This window comes from Myzus persicae, unplaced genomic scaffold, assembly GCF_001856785.1.
Source record: "Myzus persicae strain clone G006 unplaced genomic scaffold, MPER_G0061.0, whole genome shotgun sequence".
NCBI lineage: Eukaryota > Metazoa > Arthropoda > Insecta > Hemiptera > Aphididae > Myzus > Myzus persicae.
In genome coordinates, this window is record NW_019104267.1 from 636789 (window position 1) to 659480 (window position 22692).

At 33.6% G+C, this 22692-nt stretch overlaps 1 protein-coding gene across 1 annotated transcript; it reads right to left on the reverse strand.

Moving 5' to 3' along the window:
* Positions 1 to 7040: 7040 nt before the first annotated feature.
* On the reverse strand, positions 7041 to 9364 carry LOC111040713 (outer dense fiber protein 3-like). Its single transcript, XM_022324715.1, has 2 exons — positions 9008 to 9364; positions 7041 to 7801 (listed from the first exon to the last, which is right to left on the reverse strand). The coding sequence occupies exons 1-2, from the start codon at positions 9362 to 9364 to the stop codon at positions 7253 to 7255; spliced, it is 906 nt and encodes a 301-aa protein (XP_022180407.1). The 3' UTR covers positions 7041 to 7252.
* Positions 9365 to 22692: the final 13328 nt, after the last annotated feature.

Genomic DNA, 22692 nt, shown 5'->3' on the forward strand with positions numbered 1-22692 from the left:
CATCACTAAAAATATTTTTGACATATTTATTGAAGTCTTGTGGAATCTTTTTCAGATCATATCCTACAAAAGTTAAGAAGGAGTCAAACATCCGATTTTAAGGAGTTTTAAATAGGCAACTTTAATGACATATTGAAAGAATTTAAATTATATTGAAATACAATTTCAAGGTATTTTTAAAGCAGTCAGCACTAACAATTATTGTTGTATAATAATTAGATTATACAATGTGATTCACAAAGCATGCTCACCCCCATTTCTTCCTATAATAATCAAATTCTTCAAAATCTGATTTCTGGAATTTGTATATATACTTAAAGGCCATTCTTTAAAATCCTTGATTTTTTTAGACTACATAAGAAATATATTTAAGTACGAACAGGAATTTTTGTTTTTCAAATGAGAGCAATTCTTTTTAGGAGAAAATTGTATCTGTGTCTTAGAGTTTTTGTTTTTTTAATATCAATACTCGCACTACTCTGATATAAGTTATAATCAAAATCCTTTACGAATGAATAATTTGGATTGTCTTTAAGTTATCAAAAAACAATAGATTAAGTTCTTCTCTATGTACTGTAAAAATTTGACAAAGCTAAATAAGTGTCTCTGTAATTTTATCTTGTGCAAAACCATATTTATGGTTTATAAATTAGACTGATGACTGATGGGGGCTATAAAGTGTACATTTTAAAGTGATTTGTATTGTGATAAGTGCTATACTTTATATTTTGAACAATAATATAATACTGTTGAACTTTAAAAATGATTGAACCGGTCAATAATCCATGACAAAATATGTTGAATGAAAACGACGTGTACATTTTTAAAAATGTATAAATTCGATGTATACAATATACATGTTATACATAGATACGTTTATAAATTATAAGATTTGATTTTAGAAAAGGACAATTATTAATAGTGCTTAATATTTTAAATGTTAATTTTTATTTGCTTAAGTCTTAAAAAATAATATTTTAAATGTTTAATACAGGTCCTGTATTATTACAGAAATTAATTAACTGAAACCGTAACTCGAACCTAAATATTATATTTTGAAAAACCTATAAAATCATTTAAGTTCCCACTAGTCATTGAAAATCAGTCACCCTGATCCTAATTATAACTAATTAATAGTGTTACAAATAATGTACTCTGGCTGTATAATACATACAGTACATTTCGTTGAGTCTGGAAATGATTAAACATTCCCGAATTGACATGGTTTTAATCAGATTTTGTTTTATGATCATTACATTTTAGAAATTCTACAATAACAGTTTTTTGGTTTGTAAAAATTTTAAATTATAAACCACCTTAGAAATGAAGTTATCACAGTTTGAACTATACGATAAAGTGCATGTGAAGGCTACTATCAAGTGCATATTGTATAGATTTTGTATGTAAGTAAAAAACATTGATGGGTACTATAAAAGATCCATAGATTTAGTTTGAGATTATCTCAGAAAATATGGACCTAATTATAAAAATATGTAAAAAGAAAAATGTAAAATAAAAGTAACCTCATTAGGTTGGGAATCTTTTGAAACGAATTTTACACTGTCTTGTCAAAGTTGGTCAATATTTAAATAAAGTAATTTTAATATTTTAAAAAAGTTTGGTCTTATTATGAAGAACATGTATTTACATTTAAAAAAACTCTCAAGCCCATTAATGCGCATACATTTATTTGAATACTCGTGGACAAAAATATTTTTATTATGTTTATCTAAAACAAAAACTTAACTACAGTTATTATAATTATAAGATAAGTAGGTAGTACCTTATTCATTAGTCTGAAAAATACAATGTTTTCATCGTTTAAAGTTTCGATGATATTATACCTATGTATAATATTGTACGTAGTATTCATATTATATTTATCATTCAGTTTACTGCTTTCATATTTTGTTCCTTATAGTAATATTTTAGCTATTTATTATTATTTAACTTGCAGAAACACACATCATGGTTTAATTAATTAAATTTTTAAAAACTAAAATCAAGTTAATGTTTTTTTTTAAATACTATTAGGTATGGTGAAACAAAAATAACAGTCGGTAATAAAACAAAATTAAGTCGACAATAAGAATTTGAGTTATTTATTTTGTTTTATTAGAAATGCCTATTACGGCGGATTATTCCAATAACTAAACATCATACAATTTTTTTGGTTTTTTTTTTTTTTAATCTCCTGAATATTTTAAGCAACCGGTTGGTCGATTTTTAATCGATATCGTCGTTTTTTTTTCTTTAACCATTCTACGAGTTACCTAATCTAACAATACAAATATTTTCGTCTGTATACTAATGAACGTCGAGGTATTTCTAGTCGTTGTTTCTATGCGCTATTGAATCGGTCTAGTCAATGAGAAATAAACCATTTCGTATAATAGGTAGGCAATACAATATCATCATATAATTTATAGCTAAGTGGTTTCAATTATATTCGTCTACGGTCCACATAATAATATAATAGCTACGGTGGCATGTGTCCGGCTATTCAATTGTTCCTGCACGTGTTCGATATTATTAGGTATAATGTAGGTATTACAGGCTATACCTACAGTTTTGTTCTTACGTCTTATTAATTCCCAATCAAATATCTGACTGGCTGGCCCACGATATTGATAGTCATTATAAAACTTAATAACTGGGATCGAGATATATTATCTAGCATTTGTATCATGGTATTCATTTGTACCTACCATAAAAGGCTCTGTTTATAATAGTTATAAATGTTAGTATTAGCATTTTCTATACCTGGTATGGATTTCAAAACATTTTGAATTTTTTGAACAAACATTTGACATTTCTTTTTCTATAAACATCGATACAAAAAATTGAGTTCTTTCAAATATAGCTTGGAACTTTATTACAAGGTTCCCCATAAGTTGTTATTAAAGCTAATAAAAATATATTAAATATAGGTACGGTACATAGACATGGATTTTTCCATAAGCTTTTAAAGTTTGAATTTTGACAGAATCCGTCAAAATTGCTGATATAATTTCTTGTACCTATTAATAATATAAGTTTTTCTAAGTTTGATATATGTTTCGCATTGTACATTTTTTCAACAAACCACAGTTGTACAGTCATTACAGAAAATGTGTGGACTAAGAGTTTCATTCTAAATGTACCTGTTTTTTTTTTTTGTGATTATGAGATTTATAATCACTGCAGTTGAAATTGAAAATATTCTCACCTCAGCGATCCTTACTTATGTACATTTTACTGGTAAAATATTTTAATCTTTGATTTGCAGCAATAAAAGTGTTTCCGACCAAAAACTGCGTTTAAGTTTTATGACAGTAGTTGTACGTTATTCATTCTATAAAAGAACAGTACCGGTATAACTATTACCTAAGAGTAACCCGTAAGAGTGACACGCGCTAAGACCTCTGAGCTAATGACTGTCTCTAGAATACATTAGATTAGAGTTTTTAATTGTGTTGAGGTACTATATGGTATACGTTTATCGATTCACGGTTCGTTCCTTCTAAATCCGAACTACCATAGCACTGTTCATTTAAAATAAACCTCATTGACTGTAGATATGTATATCCCAACACTGTGCCTTTTTAAAGTCAAGAACGTAAAATACTGAAATAGTATTTGAACAAAGTATTCGAGGAGAAACACTATTATTTGATTTAAAATCAAACATAAATTATTATACTTAGCTCACACGGGCACAACCGTCACACCTACGACCTCGCAGAGTTTCAAGAAAACAAAGGAACGTGCCTAAACGTGCGGTGGAGTTATATAGTAGCGTTTCAGTTTCGCCTCAACATATACAACTTCGCTGGACTGACGTATGTTAGAAATAATTTGTTAAAATATTAACACAATTGTTTATTACAATAATATAATGTAATTTACGTAACGACAATACTTTGGGTTAGTTTTTAAATACTTTATATTCTTTGTAAGTATCTAAAGTTCAAATGTTGATTAAATTATTTCAATATTTGATATTTTCATTAAATTTTAATATTATCATTCCCAACTAATGACACAATTTTATAAAAACGTTGATTCTACATTTTTTTAGTTGTCCATACATTTCGATAAATAAATGTTTATCCCAAACCGATTAATGTTTAAGATTTAAATTTAAATTAATATAAATTTTAAAATATTAATAATATTAAAATTTAAAATGGAAAAATACATTTTTAAGTGGGTAAATTTAAAGACGAATCAGGTGTGTTTGAAAATAATGTTGTTTTGTCTTTTCAAATCATGCTTTGTTATTTAAACCAGCTGACACCTACAAATCTATCGATATACACTATACATCCATAATTAAATTCATTTTTTACATCATTTCAACTACGTATCATGTAGACGGACACAAAACAAAATTCAAAAAAATCAATACATTTATAGCTTTGCTCAGAATCTAATACAAAGTAACTACTAAACATAATAATATTTATGTAATATTTAACAATTAAAAACATACATCACCTAACTTACCTATTTAATAAATAAATTTAAATACCAGGCCTTAATATAAAATTAATTTTTTAATAATAATAAATTATACTATAATATCAATGTGTTATTTGTCGAATCACCTGTATTGTAGAGTGACACGCACATAAACCTACGACACTTTATATTCGTTAACTCTAAACTATTGACACTCTCTAAAATAAATTAGATTAGAGCTTTTATGTTTGTTGGATTCTGGTCTTCGCTGATATACGATCGCCGATTCTACGTTCGTTCCTTTTAAATCAGTATGACGATCAGGATATCATATACTGTACCACTATTTGGTTTAAAAAAAACCTTTTTCGCTGTAAGTACGTCAGCCAATGGCGTAGCCAGGATTTTTTTTCGGGGGGGCTGATCAATTTTTTACACAGAGGTGGTTTAGTTTTTGATCGAATACCAAAGACCATTAAAATAATTTTTTTATTTTATTAACATTTCGGGGGGCTGCAGCCCCCTCAGCTTCCCCCCTGGCTACGTCACTGACGTCAGCACTATCCCTTTTTAAAAAATAAGATGTAATAACTAATAGGAGCGTAAGGAACTGAAATAATATCAAACACAGATTTTTCTTCGAAGACACTTTTATTGATGTAGGCAAGTATACAACAATTATAAAATAAAACACATTACCCGTGTAATCTTCGTAGCTTCACTCCCGCTTTACCGATTCATATACCTACATTATGTTCATATAATATTACATTGACGCAGACAAAAAAATATAATTGTATTTAACCTTAAAACTATAAAGTTGTATTAAAATGAATAATGATAATGTAACAATGACAATCTAGTATTTAATTCATCTATTTAAGATTTCAAATCTTGTCAGTGTGCTATCAGCCTTTCTCCTGAGTACCATCAATCGGCTGCTGGTGTCAAACCTACACTTTTCACACAAGTTCCATGAGAACTGCAGCTTTCTCACCTGTAGCATCCGCCCTACACTTCGTCAAATTACTGTATTGGTTGAACGACTTTTCACACATACCACATGGGAACTTTTACTGTCGGTAAAATACCACTGGAGAGACCTCGGTAGAGGTGGAAGGATATGATAAAAAATAACGTGGAGGCACTGAATGGAGGACCGGATTAGAAAGTACGGGCGCTGGATAGGGAAGGCTGGAGAATTGGATGATGATGGAATGGTCTGATGGCCGACAAACCCCAAAGAAGAAGAAGAATGCATTAAATAAATATCATTAAAATAATCAGAACCTTCTAAAACATATTTTCCACTTACAGAATTAGGTTTTAAGACAACAACAAAAAAAATTACATTTTATCACGATCCCATAAGCATGTGCTATTGTGGCTTATGAATAACTAACAAAAAAAGTACTGCATAATACGAACAATAATAAAAAATGTGGTAGGTATAGGTAGTATAAAAGTACTTACTACCTACTGCATCAATACCGTAGCCAGAAAAATATTTAGGGAGGTTTTGAGTATAAATATATAACATTATATAATTATGATAATATAAACAATTAATAGGTATCCTCAGTGGATCTTTGTCAAAATTCCGCTTGATTGAACATCTTAATTTCTTCAACACTTCTTTGTAGTTTTTCTTTGTGCATATGTATTAAGTGAAACCATTATGGTAAGTCGAAAAACGACCCTTTTAAAGTGCCGATGACAAGAAGAAATAATATGTGCATACCCATGTGAAACTTTGGAGCACTAATTTTTTCCATGATTAAGTGTTCACATGACAGATAAAACTGTTTTGGCAGTAATATATCATGTAGTAAATATCTCGTTAATGGTATTAAGTTTGTAAACATCAATATCGCGCATTTCTATGATTCCTATACCTGGCGGGGTTTGAGTAAATTAATTTTTGCGTTTTGGCCAACTGACTTAGATCGTACATAATAGTTGCTGCTTTCAAAATTGTTATTAAAGAACATGAAAAAAGTTTATAAGTTAATTATGTATTCATCGACCGTTACTAATATTTGAATAACACATTATAAGTACCTACATAAATACGAGGCTGGGCAAGTTAATGATTTTTTTACTCAGTTAAGCTAAATATTTTTTTTTTGCAATTAAATTAAAAGCAAAATTAATAGACATTTCAAATGCATCAATTAAGTTTAAATTAAGTTAACAAATACTATGACTTGACTCATCTTCAGATAAAAAGTTAATTTAAAAAAAATACATTTAATAAGTCTTAAAGAAGTAATGATCACTTGGACAATAATATACCTATGAATATAGAAACATAATATATTATTGTAATATTGCGCATATAATTTTAAATTTTAAAACCTGTAGGGCTGTATCATTTTGGAACTCCGTCCATATGTGACGCTAGGTTCATTTAAATTTAAATTGGAGCGTAATTAATATGCTTACTGAATTGTTGAACATTTATAATTTTTAAAAAAGGTGAGTAAGTACGCTCTGCTATATATTTGGTACATAGACAGTCACTGTAATGGATGTGTTAAATTTGATTTCTATGATATAAATTAATTGTGTACAAATTCGACGGAATACTTGGCACAATTTTGAATGTTAATTAAAATATTTTCCTTAAATTTAATACCGTCTATTTTTATCAGGTAGAAATTTAACATATTCAGGAAACAAATTATTAAATAGTGTTAAAATTTGGTGTATAATGTAGTATTTTTTTTTAAAAAACAATCTATTTCTATCGTAATAATGGCTGTGTAATGATCAATCAAGACGATAAGTGTTTTGGTTCAGGCGGCGTTTAACATCGGAAGTGTTGGTTGTCAGCTGTGACACTGAACACAGGCACCGTGTCCTTTATCTTAGCTCCAAACGAGAACCTGGTGCAGCACTTCGGTTCTTTTCCATCGTACGCACCGGGGCCCGGTGTCACTTGCGGACAGCCCCGGAACAACCGTTTGCCAATTGTTCTGCCGGTCGAGAACCGACCTGGTAGGTACAGATCAGCCGGTGGTAGCTCGTATTGGCCGGGACCAGGCGTTGGACACACCTTGCGAGCCTTGAACCGCTGTCCAAGACTCGTTTTCAGCCCACAGTCCCTGCACGACGGCAAGTACGCGTTCGGCGCCGGGCCGCAGTACCGCTCGCCGGTCCGCGCTGCAGGCCTTGGCCCTATCCGATGGCCGGCATTCGAAAGCCCCGACTTTATGCAGTATTCGGCGGGGCTGGGGGTGCAGGCCAACCCGGAGCCAGAGGGACGCATACCAAACGGCCCACCCGGGACTCGGTGACGACCATCACGAGTCAGTCCGATAGTGTTGTACGCTGGTCCAGGGCCCAACGCACACAACTGTGTTGAAAACAAAAAAATAGTTATTAGTATATAGTTATTTTTTAAGATTGGATATAATTGTGTTAATATGTGTCAAAACTGCAATGGAAATATTTCAAAGTTGCAGGATAAAATATATGAGGATGCTACACCCTCATGTGTGACTACATAGTCTACATTGTCTCCGTCTTACAAATGTATAACATAACAAAAATTGTTTCACATGAGCAAGAGCCACTCATGCTATGGTCCAGTTAAGCAACCAAATTTTATCACTAGAAAAGGGAAAATATTGATTTTAATTTTTCAATACCACAAATACGAAAAAAGTTCTAGTTATTAAAAAATGCATTATTTTTGAGTTTTACAAACCAGAATAACTTTTTTTTTATGTCTGATGTCGAAAAAATGAAAACAACGATTCATAGTTGACATTCTCTTCTTTATAGTGTGAACATTTGGTTACTTAGCTTTAACTTCAGCCCGAGACCCGAGTAACTTTTACCCGGGTAAAACAGTTGTTGCCATATGTTTTACTTTTTTAAAACGGACACAACACATGTATAAAGCGTCTTCTTAAAATTGTAATGGAAAATACATTAAATTTACACAATCAAATCATATTTGTTATGTTAATGAATACGGATGGTGGTTAATTCTACTCAACACTCCATAAAAATTGACTATATAAAACCAAAGCAATTAAGAGGACGATAAAAAACCGTGATTTGTAATGAATTTAGATGTTTTAATAATACCAAAATAACTAAATTGGCATAGATAATTAAAGGAGAATATTATCTATTAATATCTGATTATTAATATTGCTAATTGTGCCAATTTTTTGTTCCCTAGATCAAATCATTTTTTTTCGGTAATTTATAAAAAAAAATGTTCAATTTATTATTAAAAACTAGTAAATTAAATTATCGAATTTTTAAAAACATTTTAACACAAATAATTTTCTCCTCTATAAACCGTTGACATATTCTAGTAATTATCACAAAATTCCAAGACACGTTGCAACGTTAGGTTTTACCTCGCGAAAAACTATTTTTTGTTAAAAAAACGTTTAGTGCTAAACTTTCTATCGAACATTACATGGTTATTTGTTTGTTTCATTAATTTTTTTGAGGAGCGTGCAGTTAATATTAGTATGCTGTGTATAGATCATTATATTATTCGTTTTATAATTACATCTTGCCGGAGGTATTCATCACTTACGTTTTTGGATTTTTTACCCGGGAATGAGTACGCGGGGTTCTTTTCAATCGACGGATCGGTGGCTCGTGGTCCGATCGTAGTCTTCACGCAGTAAGCCGCGGGCCCTGGACTCCTAGATCCTGAGTTAGTGTAATCAAGAATTTTCTTGTCCATTATGTACCCTTCGACCGAGCGAGGTTCTAAAAAGCAGCCCATCATCCGGACACTCTTGAGGGGTTTCGCGCCGTCCATACAATCCAAGACCGTATGGTCCACATCAAATTTAGTAACCTTGCAGCATTCTTCTCCGATTGGGTCATTACTCCCGGGTATCACGAATCTGGCTATGGGGTCGCAACCTAATATCTTCCGGCCCATGATGTCAGTCGTGTGTAATTGGATTCGTTCACGTGATTTGTACCAAGATATGTATTTTTATGTCTACGTGTATTATCGGATTCGTTCGCGTTCTCGAACCGACTGTGTAATTAATTTTGTGTCGTAGCTCGTGTGAACGTCTGTTTGAATAATGTATTAAAACATGATACCCATAATTGTTGTTAGCTTATAAATGTGCTCGTCGCTAGGTGATAAAATACTGAAGTTTTTTTTAAGGTCATCAAGAATAAAAATAAAAACGGTGCAGTATGTACAGTACCTATAATTATTATTATTAGGTCACTCGTAACGAGAATTTGAAACTAACAAGAGATACGAGTTCAATAGAGATGTTAATTTTGTATGTAAAGAGATTTGTGAGGAATGATATCTATGCCTTTTTTCCCTTGTTATCGAGAACCGAGGGAGGAACTGCTGCTGAGCATTGCTTCTCCCACGGTCACCATCGTCTATTGCGTACATTATACAATTAAATAAAATACCAATAACATACTGTGTTGCGCCCCTCTCCACTACCAAATGGACTTTCTGTATCGCTAAGTAAATGTCCACCTGGAAGCGGAGCTCAGGGTGCTTACATTCAAGTAAAACAAACAGAAAAAAGAAAGAACAAAATTCGGTTAGGGCGTTGCTAGTCCCTACTGATGATTTCGTGGCCGCCACCCTGGAGTCACGTACTGTGGTTCTGCGATGCCGTGATCGCCACCCACCCGTGGTGTAAAGGAGTGTAGGAAGAACTGAAGAAGGAGTGTGGGCCGGTGACACCTCCGACGGTTGCTGTGCAGCGTGGACTTGTCTCCACGTTCTTCCTCTTCTTCGGGGGTTTCTTTTACCTAACCTCTGCCGCTTGTCTCGCCCTCTCCTCCTCTTCTTTCATCGTCAGAACATCTTCAACAATCTTATAGAATGCTCTAAAGATCTCCTAGGCATCTCGTAGGATGGCTTCCTTGTGCTCCGGGTTTGCGGGGAGACCATCGAAAAGCGGTCGATGTCAGGTAGATCCGCAAGGCTCGGGCGGCGACTGAGGCGCACTTCTAAGTCACTCCTGTGTCAAGACCAGTACGGGCACTCGAACAGGGTGTGATTGACAGTGTCAGACTCTCCGTCGCATTGATAGCAGCCCTGCCCATTCGGTGCAGAGAGTACTGGAGCAGCCGTGACCCGTCAATGCTTGTGTATGTCAGAGGTACCATTGGCACGGTTCTCCAGAGCCACCTGACTACGTCCGGTATTGCCAGTCACGTCCACGCCGCTTTAGTTAAGGCAGACCATCTCGCTTACCACAGAGTGATGGCGACTTTCCACTCTTCGGTTTTCACGCCGTTTTTGGAGGGGAGTGGAACCCCAGGAATGTTGGGGCGCACAGTCGGGCCTTGATTCTCAGTCTCTCTAGGTCAAGGTGATCAGCTGGGGGTATGAAGGCCAGCAGCGTGGCCTCATCTGACACCGTTCGATATGCCCGTATCACCCTAAGGGCAACTGACCTCTGTGAACGAACGAGATTTGCCCTGGTTCTAGCCGACGAGGCTACCGATCGGATCCATACAGGTGCGGCGTACAGCAGCTGGCTCTCCACTACCGAGCCGAGGAACCGCCTTTTCCACTGACCCGGCCCTGAGCCCGGCCAGTGCGGCAGCCGATGGGGAGGCCCTTTTCGCTGCCATGTCAATATGGCCGGCGAAGGTGAGCCGCTGGTCCAGTATCACGCCGAGGTAAATCAGTTTTTTTGAAATCGTGATCTGGTGGCCTCCGGCCAACATATGAGGAGGGTGTATGCCCACCTCCTAGACAACATGACGGCCTCACTCTTGTGATGCGCTAGCTCCAATCCCCTGCTCGACTTCCAAGTGTCTATCGCATCAAGGACTGAATTGACTGCGTCCTCTAACAACTATCCCGTTCTTGCAGCACAGACCACGGCTAGGTCATCCGCAAGCCGACGAGATGAACTCCACTAGAGACGTCCAATCTCAGGAATGAGTCGTACACCTCGTTCCACAATGCCAGACCGAGGACGGATCCCTGCAGAACGCCGCACATGATTTGCCTTGATGCAAGTTCTTCCCCCGTTAGCAACACCCAATCTGTAAGCCATGAACGCAGCATCTCGACCAAGTATTCGGGAGTGTTTATCCTCCTCGTCGATAACTGGCCAACGTAACGCGTTTCTAACATCTAACGTTACTAGGATGCACAGGTCCTTCCGACTGGTACAAGAAACCGCTTGAGTCGCTATTCTCAACACTTTTTCAATTGCGGTCTCAGAGCTAACGCCTCTCCGAAATCCATATGGGTTCCCAGCTCTCCTCCGCCCCATGTGAGCGCCGAGATGAGATTCTAGCCTTTGGAGGAGGAGCCTTTCGAGTAGCTTCCCGGAGACGTTCAGAATACATATTAGCCTATAGCTGGATGGTACATCCAGTGGTTTGTCCGGGCCCTTTCAGATCAGAACGAGCCTGGCACTATGCCAGAGTCATGGGAATGTCAACGCACTAAGACAGTCATTGAAGATCCGAAGAGTTTCTATGGGTAAACGTGACGAGAATTTCTTAATTACTTCATTGGGAATCCATGATGGCCTAGCAGCCTTGCCCGACGAGAGCCTCCTGGTAGCCTTGGCTAGTTAATCATTGGTGAAACTGAGGATGACTCTCGTGAACTCCAGCTCATTTGTATCGGCGTCGAATGCCTCGAATAAGTTATGCACAGCCGGAGAGGGAGCCTCTTCCCAGTTGGTTATCAGGGTTATGGGGAACAGGTGGTCTGCGATCTCAGCCTCCTTTCCTTTTGAGTCAGAGCCTGGTTTGCGGATGCCCAATCTCTTCATTACAATCTTGTACGACTTGCCCCAGGAATCGGTGTCCACCTCGGAGCAGAGGTCAGACCAGCATTTCTTTTTAGCATCTCTGATCTTAGAGCGGAAGTTCCTCCTGGCTGTGACAAAGCTCAGTCTGGCCTCCGGGACCCCGAATGGGCCAGCTCTCCTAAGGAACGCTTAGTATTGCCTGCGGAGTGTCAGGCACGCGTAACGTATCTCCGCGATATCTGCGGACCACCAGTGGACGTGGCGCTTGCCGGAGGGCCTGGTCTCCTAATTGGCATGCAAGCCTCGCATGCATCTACATTCTACAAGGTAGTCGTTCAGAGCTTTGGACGAAGCTAGGGTTTTTCCGGTATATGCTACACCTGCAACAATTTCGGGTTGGTTGGCATTAAGATAGTGACACAAAGACTCACCATCCTATTGTTTGACTGACCAGCCCTAATGTGTGTTCGGTGGCTGTGCTGGGCGTGCAAGGACCTGCTGCAGCGTGGGCCTATTGAAGCCGACGTATACGAGTCTGCCTCGATGACCTGCCATCCCTCAAGCTCTACACCTTTATAAAATGTAACATCGATTATAGATTTGGCAACTCCTCTCATGAAAATGGGGTCGTTCTAGTATTGGCCAAGGTCAGTCCGAGGCTGGTGGCGAGATCGGACAAGAGACCACATCTCGGGTTATTGACTCTCGATCCCCACTCTACATTCCACGCATTGAAGTCCCCTGCTGGCACAATTTTCACATTTCTTCAAGCGTGGATGGCAGTCTCCAGATCCACCAAGAAGTGTGAAAATTCCTGCATAGACCAGCTAACAGCTGACAACTGTTAACTCATGGAAGGACATCCAGACAAACCCGTCGCCGGACCCCTGTCCTTCATGGGTGAGAGCCGTTCGCTGGGTAGTTGCCACCACGGTCTTGCTGAAGCATCACTTGTCTTCGCGGCCGTGGTGGGTATAGGGCTCACTCATAATAAGGACGTCAGCTTCGACTTCAACGGCGGTCTGCATCATGAGCTGCTCAGCGGCCCAGCACCCGTTCAAATTAACTTGCAGAAAGTTAATCATCGGATGGAGTCTTTGGTGCGGTGGACAACTTCCTCGCACCAAAGGCACCGAATCCTGGCTTGTGGCTCATCTTGGGAAGACCTGCCATTTGGCATGCCAGACAGTTATCCTCAGCCGCATTGCAGTCCTTCATTGAATGATTCTTATCACCGCAACTCTAATAGGCTCCGGTCCTGTCAGGGGCTGTATTACTCCTCGAATTGTTACCAAAGGTCTGACAACTGAAGCTCCTCTCGGGGGGGAGTGTCCTTGGGCGGACACGGCACATGGTCCACCCGACTGGGATTCTCGTGATCTGACTGGAGGCTCGTCTAGAAATTTTGAGGTCGCGATGTAGCCTATATTACCTAAATATTGAAAGCTACAATAATATTTATACATTTTTATAAATATTGAATGTATTTAATTTCGTTTTTTAATGTATTAAATTAGAATAGACTAAATTTAAATAATAAAACGAAATTTGATAGTTGAAGAAGAGGGGTTTTCAGAAATAAAATAATAATCAAATCAAATCTTATTGCTCAATCAATTTTTTACTAAAATCATATAATTTATACCCGTATGATAAATAATACTAATCCTATATTCCTATAATGTTTTTTAGAAGTTTTGCTCTATAATATCAAACATAATAACACAAAATGGTTAATAAGGATAAGTTGAATGTCTTTTCTTAAAAATACTATAGTATATAATACTATTGTGGTTACACAAAATATGCAATTACATGATTGTGGAATCTATGGAACCAAGTATCTGGACTATGTGAATGTGATTAAACGCTCTTGTGAAATAATTTTTTTGCTTATGAATAAAGTATTAATTGATTTCACTTCAATAGATTGATTTAATTGATTTTATTGATTTATTGATTCGAGTATGACATAAAAACAAGTTTTCCAAAAAACTTGTACAATTCGCCAAAAATGAAGTATCGATTAGCAAATTCTGAAAACTAATTTGTAATTATTTTCAATTAATTTGCAAAATAATGACACATTTTTCGAATTTATCGGACAAATTCGGGAGGCCAACCTCACACACATCCACTGCAGGCAACCAATAAACAAAAAAAACACCAATTTCTACTAAATATATTTATATTTCTCCTATAACCAATAGCAACCGTATATAAACAAATATTTCCTAATTAAAATCCCTGTTTGAGCAACTCCCCGAGTCGGACCTATCGGGTCCAATTGTGTATCTAAACATTCTAAACCATCCAGAGCGTCACCCAGACGCATACACAAAAATTTCATTCAAATTGGTCCAGCCGTTTAGGAAGAGTTCAGTGACTTACACAAGTACAGTAGAATTATATATATAAAAATATACATATTATTGTATATTAATAAATTATATAAGTTAGTTCATCAACATTTAATAAACGTTGGAGAAGCTTTTAGTTATTTAAGAGCATCGGAGTCTACCAAAGAACATTTTTTGAGTATTTGATATAGGCATGAAATCTGCTAAAGCTAGAGCTTTTCGTGAGCTAAAAATAGTTAGTGATGAGGATTTATCTACAGATATATTAAATTTAAATATATTAGCAAATTCTCAAATTAACCAGAGATCTCGTCAAATTTACTGCATACAATATGATGAATTTACTATACTACATACATATTATATTTATTGATTTTATCCAGCTCAAATGGGGTGAACAATTTGGATGACTTAACAGAATTCGTAGAAAAAATGAATTTTATTTATTATGTTTATTATGGAGTAAGAAAATATTCAGCTTATATTTCATATTTAAAAAGCGGGTAAGTAGATGTCACTCTACTGTAGATTAGGTGTCCAGGAAGACTCTGAAATATATGGTACTAAATTTTAATTCAATGATATGATATCATAGTATACGAAAACGATTCTAAGCGGAGACTGTATGTCAGTCTAGGATATTTTATATTGTTATTAGTTATTACTTAATACGGAAGCCAGTAAGTTGAACTAATATCATTCATAATATTATTCTTAAAATATCAGTGAAAAATATTAAATTTTACATAATATGTAAATTTGGGCTGTTTTGGAACCGAATTGCAACAAAATGACTAAAATCGTTATTCTTTGTGTTCATATGTAATTTCGTCTAAATTTGAACTTAAAATAACTATAAAAAAGGTATGTTTATGTTTAGATTTTTTGGTTTCAGAGTTAATTACTTACGTGAAACCTTGTTTTAAATTTTCAATTCTTAGCTATAGAAGTTGAACATTTAATACATTTTTAATTACCTACAAAAATCATTTTTCAATTAGATAAATTTCGTCAAAATTTGAACTTTAAATGATTATAAAACAAAACGTGTCCATGTATTTTTAATATTTCTCAACTGATATTGTTTCAATAGATATATCAGAAGCTTTGTATTAAATTTTTCATGCTTTTTGACCCAACGAATAAAATTGTATTGACATTTATAGGGGAAAAAAGAAAAACATGGAACTTGGAAATGTTGGGCAACAGCTTATTACAAGACAATATATATTTAGAAAATTGTATCAAGTATATGAATTGATAAAATATACATATGGTAGTAAATTTCAAGTGTATAGGAATTCGTTTTTTAATTACAACAAAATAAGAAAATCTCCACATGAGAAATCGAGTCATTTTCCAATGTTGTAAACATTTCAACTTAAAATTCTCATAAAAATATAATTTGACTTTCTGGAAAATGCCAACTAAAACATTCAGTGCAGATTTCATATATCTGTGGTCATTTTTTTAGAGTTACACTAAAAACCAAAATAAATTATTTCGAAAACTGGTTGTCAATAAAAACTCCCGTTTTTCATTATTGTTCTTATTTACTGTCGCGTGTCACTCTTGAAAATTATTGGGAATTTTTACCTCATGAATGCACCAACTAAATTCACTTTCCTACCAGAAGAGTTGCTGTTGAAGAAAATCGAAGTTTTTTACTGCCCCTAACTGTGATGACACTATGACAGACACAAAATAAAATAAATATATACATATATAAAAGCACACATCATTATATAAAATCAATACATTCATCGCTCAGCTCTGAATCTAAAATATATTGTATTAAATAAAAAATATAAAAACTATAGAAATTAATTTTAGAACTCGTTTGTTATAAATTTGGAAATTATTTTGTTATTTAATTTGTTTAATTGTTTCAAATGTGACTGAATTTATTAAAAATCCAAAAAAAAGATATGCAATCACTGTTTATTGTTTTTATTTCATTAAATATGTTTCAATTCTTTCAAATGTTACTGAATTTTAATAATTTACCAAAGAAACGGTTATGCAATAATTATTTTGAAGTTTATGCATATATTTATTTAGTTTATGTAAACATAGGTAGGTATACTAAAATACCATATATTATGTTTCTTATTGTAACTTGTGAACAGGTTTTAAAATTATTTGAAGAAAAAAACTCTTTGAGAAATAAACTAAAATGAACTCAAGACAAATATAATATATTCATTTTATTTATTTATTTTAATTATAAACGCCCAAAGGCATAAAGTACATAATAAGTTGAACAAATTAAGTAACAATCATACATACACACATATAAAGTAAATACAAATATATAAAATTAACAATTAAAGATAATGGGTAACTTATTTCATCGCATAGCTATAGAGAGCAAAAAAAAATACAACAAGTTGGACGATCATAATCACAATGATTCATTCAAACAATATATGAGTTAATAATAAGTCTTATAGGAAATAGTGCTATTGGTTATTCATTATTACTGTTTTAAGACGAGTTTTTAATTTGGGTAGTGAGTCGGAAAAAAATCAAATGGTTCTTGTTTATTTCCTAACAATAACATTCGGTTAACCGGAGCGAAAATACAATAGTTTTTTTCATGAGTTGAATTCTGAAAAGTGAGATTGGAGTGTAGTGTGATATTAGGTACAGCAAGAGGGATCAAAAACAGAATTTCTAAACAGTCGATTTTGGAATTTAACAAGTTATATAACCAGCACAAATCAGAATATTGCCTTCTGAATTCTAAAGATTCTAAATTAAATTCTGAAGCTATCATTGCTAGTGGTGGATCAACTTCATGACATTTATGTGCCAACCATAGGTGGAGATCCTTTGAAATATTGAGGGGGGCTTAAATAGTTGGTAACAAACAAACCCCAACACCCCCAACACTTTTTTTTATATTTAATAACTCATTAAAATAATTAAAAATTCTCATTATTATACCTACTAATTAGAATACTCACAAAAAAGGAAAAATGAATAAAATACAATTGCCATTTTTAACTTAATTGCATTAACCTATTACACTTTTTTTCAAATATATTTAAAATAGTGTAATTTAGTAAAGATTTAGTTTTATCTTTTTCAATGTATAAGATTGATAGTTCATTAAATTTTTATTGTTGTATTGATGTCCTTAGCCAAGTTTTAATTTTCCTCATAGCAGAAAAACTTCTTTCGCATGTAGCAGAACTAATTGGCAGTGTTAAAGCTAGTTGGAGCATTTTACAAAAATTAGGAAAGACTTGAGGTGAAATATTCTTCTTAACATCTTCAATATCGCCTATTTCAGGTTCAACTAGGTAGTTCTTAGCAACCATCATTTCTGACCTTAGACTTTGTTGACAAATATTCAAACCCGGTAAATCCTATAGAGTAAACATTTTATTTATAATTTTATATATTAATTTAGTACCTACTGAATATTTATAAAATAATATATAAAATACCTTATGATGATCAATGAACTGAGTACTTCCATCATAATTTAGTTTAATAAATTCATCAATACCAACAGCAAGGGACAAGTTTTCATTGGAAACCCGTTTTTTTAAATTTACAATTATAGAGTCAAGTACTTTAAAATATATATTTATTCTAAAATAATCTTCAGCTAAAATAGTTTCTACATCCACTGCCTCAGAAGTAGATATACCTAGTATGACGTTTAGCACGTTTATGTGTGATACTACTCCTTATTAATTATTAAATATAGTTTTTGGATTCAAACAAAAACAAATTTACGAATAAATTTGATGTAAAATTCTTATTTTTTACTGTTTAGGTATTTATTTAATAATAATAATAAATTATCCCTAAAACATTCTGTAATCTGTATAAAAGTATGTTTTTGTTTCTTAAATTTTTAGGGGGGCTTTAACTTCAAATTATTTATTTTGGGGGAGCTAAGTCCCCGTAATTATAGAGCAAAACGTCTAAAAAACATTATAGGATTGGTATTATTTATCATACGGGTATAAATTATATGCTTTTAGTTAAAAATTGATTGAGCAATAAGATTTGATTTGATTATTATTTTTGCATTTTGTTTTATTATTACCCACGTTGAGTGATATTATGTTCTAAACCTTTGGCCCGGTGGTTCTAAGTTCTTATACCTACTCAGTTCTTCAATCAGCCACGTATCTTTATTTATTTTATTTTATTTATGTTTTCTAAGTATTTAAATATATCTGTTGTACAATTTTTTTTTTAATTTTATAGGTGTGATGGTATTTGATGTTTTTGATTTTCGCCCCCTTCCCTTCAGAAATCCTGGTTATGCCACTGTGTTTCCTCTATTTAGTATTGACATTTGGTGATTTTAGCACTTTTACAGTATCGCATAGGCAACAGTAGGTATTCTGGTATTCATTCCCGCAAACCTTATTTCCCGGTACAATCTACGAAGTACGAGTGAGCATAGCCTCCTCTTAATTATCTTTATTCCATTACGATATCATTACATGATTACACGATGATGGAATTTAAAAATATTATTTTCATCCCACGAACACTGAGTATTTTTTCGTCGAAATGAAACAATAGTCAACTGTCAAATATTAAGCCTTTTCTCTCAATACACTAAAAAGTTTCACATGAGAAGTTTTGCTACCACTCGTGGACGACGAAATAATGTAGGAGTGGTCGGTCAAACGACATTATAGGTAAACGTATATACACTCGTAGGTATCGTGCGGTATCCTCCTAATATTATATAGCTGTGTAGTAAATTTTTAAATTCGGTGTCCCGTGCCTGCATACGAGTATATTTATAGTTATTATGTTATAATATGTACATCAGCTGTAATCATTGTACAGCCGAGTGACCTAAATAGTGTCGTAATGATAGTTTGGCCGCACGCCCATTTACCGGTGGTCGATCGTTAATATTTAAAAACATCGAATGTCGTGTACGGACAATAGAGCTGGTGCTGCTCCCGCTGTGTCGTCGTACAGTGGCCATACGTGGGTACAACCTAATATTATGTACGACTTTTGTGCTGCACGACAACCGACGGTACACATAATAACACGGGTAAGCTCATATTTTATGTGTATAACCCGCGTATGTTTGCTGTCATTGGACAAATATTTTAATACAGGTAGATAGGTACACACGAGCCCGAAGAGGGTCTGATATACTATTATTAAAGTTACGCGTGTCACTAAGCGCTTGTGCGAGGCCCAGTGCCCGTTTCACGAGAAAACTTGACTTTTGGGTTAAATTTTTCACACGTTCACGTTCATATTTAGTATGATCTATACGTGAATGTCGCTCCTGAATCGAATGAGAAAAAGAACCTCAAATGTTCCGAACACTGTTGAGGAGTAAGCGCCGTTATTAATGTTAACGGACACGTCTTTACCGGACATTGTAGGAACGGCCCTAAGTCGGTAGAATACAAGTGTTAAGCTGGCTCAGTCGTATCTTGTGAAATAGTCAGATTTCGATAATTTTTTATTTATTTGAAACATGAAGACTTTATGCAAGACAGAGATTGACTCCGATTTTAAAAACTTGATTTTCAGAGGTTGTAACTTATAATACGTACCTACCTATCCTCAATTACTGAATATTTGAATTTAGCATTTTCTATACACCATAACATTTTAAAAATATTTTGACTTATGATGAGCTTTTTTAAAACATATTTAATTTTCGATTATAATTTATTCTTTTTAAATTAATGTCGATAAAAAATTTTCGCAGGTTGTTCTTAGTGAAAATTAAAAAAAAAGTTAAGCACTCATCCTTAACCCTACACTGATGACATGACCCTGTACATGATGTAGGTACATCACAAACTTTTGCAAACTTATTTTAAGTTAGAAATTCTTGAAAAAAACGTTTAGTACCTATCCAAGATTTGAAAATGTAATGCAAAATTCCACATAAGTTTGGCTGCCTTTATCAAAAAAAAATTCTGTTAGGAATTCAAATAACATTTTTTTTTATGACATCAATAACATGCAGTAAAAAAGGTTACTCTAATTAACTTGTAACTTTTGCAAGTTAAAAAAAAATAAAGTTAACTTTTAACTTAACTTACATTTTTCTATATTGATCACTTAACTTAACTAGTTAAAAAAATTAGTTAACATGTCCAGCCTTGCAAATTGATCTAATGAAGTGATAAGAATTCTAAAAACAAATTTGAATATGTCGTCAAATTTGATCGACTTTCCCACGTTTTGGATATTATCTCCCTCCCCCACCCAAAAAAAAAATTCCTAAAAACGTTATATTAAGAAAGAGTGCCTAATTAAAAAATTTCCGTACTTCCATTTATGGAGAAATTAAAATCAAAAATGTGGGAAAGTCGATCTCAAGTAACCTTGATGAAAAGTTAAAATCTGTTTTCAGAATTCTTATCGCTTCACTCTATCAATCAGTGGCGAATCACATCATCGTAGAATCTAAAATCCTATGTACAGGAGGGAGGCCTAGTGGTACAAGGCTGTATTTCTAAAAATTGTATACTGTCAAAAACAAAATTTAAAAAAAACCTATTATAATATCGGAAGTTTTCTGAAAATTATGACTTAGCCAACCCTCCCCCCCCCCTATGTCTCTGGAGCAGCCTTGGTCGCTCGTTTGGTAGATAAAGACAACAAATTACGGTATCGAATCCACTTAAACAATATTCAAATTTACCCCATGCCAATTTTATTAACAGCGTTTTATAAATTTTAATAATTGTAAATAAAGGATGTGCCTACAGTAAAAAAATTACGAAGCAACAGCATATAGGATAACTATAAATTGTATACAAATACTTTCGATTTGTGTACTTTATATCCAACAATATCTTACGGGAAACAAGATTATTATTTATTTTTAGACTTCCTAAGACTTATTATAATTTTTGTTTACTACAAAATTTATCGAAAATGTCTGATATGTCAATATAATATGAAAAGCAGTGTACCCATACTAAATTAATTTTTGCTTAAATTTATGTAACTGCTAACAAAATATATTAGTATAATTCAAATGTACTCCAATACTCCACATTTCAATCTGCCCCGTTCTCCCCTACAGAATTTTAAAATGGTAACTTATTAGTTATTACTAAATACCTAATAAACATCCTAAATGGCATACTAAATGGCAAAAAAACTAACAGATTTTGAATCAGTATATTAAAATTTAGATATTGATCATAGACTATAAGTCATATATTTTCCTATAACTATGACATCTGGGGAAACATAATTTAACTTCATCGTTCAATCGTGGATCAAAGATCTATAAAGATGCTATACTGTAAAATATCATTGGAAAGAAGAATGACAAAAACTATAAATTTTGATAATATGATAAAAACCTTGGATCTATCAAATCTCCAAAAAGAAATTCAAATAATTATTATTGTATTAATAAAAACAATTTTTTTTTTATTTTAACTGTAAAAATTACTAAATTCTTTTTTATCATTATGATTTATGACATGAACATTTTTAGAACACACTTATTAAACTCTACATTTAGTACTAGATTACCAGGTTAACTAGGTTCTGAGGTTCTTATTGGCAAGTGGGTTCGCGCCTGAGAGAATAAACTATAAAGCGACAAAGGATTACACACGAGTCCACGACACAGGTTGATACAGCCCAAATAGTACATGTCATATGAGTTGCCTAAATATTACTCCTTAAAACACGCTACGCCCAAGCCTCATCGACTAGTGACTACAGTCTATAGATTTGCTTAACTTTTCTCCTGTATGCGTATGTGACTTAAATTGGGGATAGGGAATTATTTTAGATATCATAATATTAAAATAAATAGAATATAACTATTACTACGATATAAAATAATATAACAAAATGTTGACATCACACCTTTAAATATTATTCGAAATATTTATATTTTTTATATAAAACAAAGTTCAAGGTACATCATGTACTAGAACTAAACGAAACATAAAAATATTTATCATCATTAAAGTCAATGCGTCATTATTTAATTCCAAAAATATTTTCAATTAAAACCAACAATAACCTATTGATAATTACTTAATTAATTATTTGTCTAAACTAGTTGTCAATTATTTTCCTTAAAATGTTATTGTTAGGTAGCAGCATATGTTTCAAATTTATTTAAAAAGTAATTTTTTTTAAATTAAATC

Excerpts from the sequence above, each read along its gene's own strand:
- LOC111040713 (XM_022324715.1), bottom strand. The coding sequence starts at position 9,364 with ATGGGCCGGAAGATATTAGGTTGCGACCCCATAGCCAGATTCGTGATA. Across the intron at positions 7,802-9,007 it reads CGGGTAAAAAATCCAAAAAC|TTGTGTGCGTTGGGCCCTGG; the intron begins GTAAGTGATGAA and ends TTTTCAACACAG.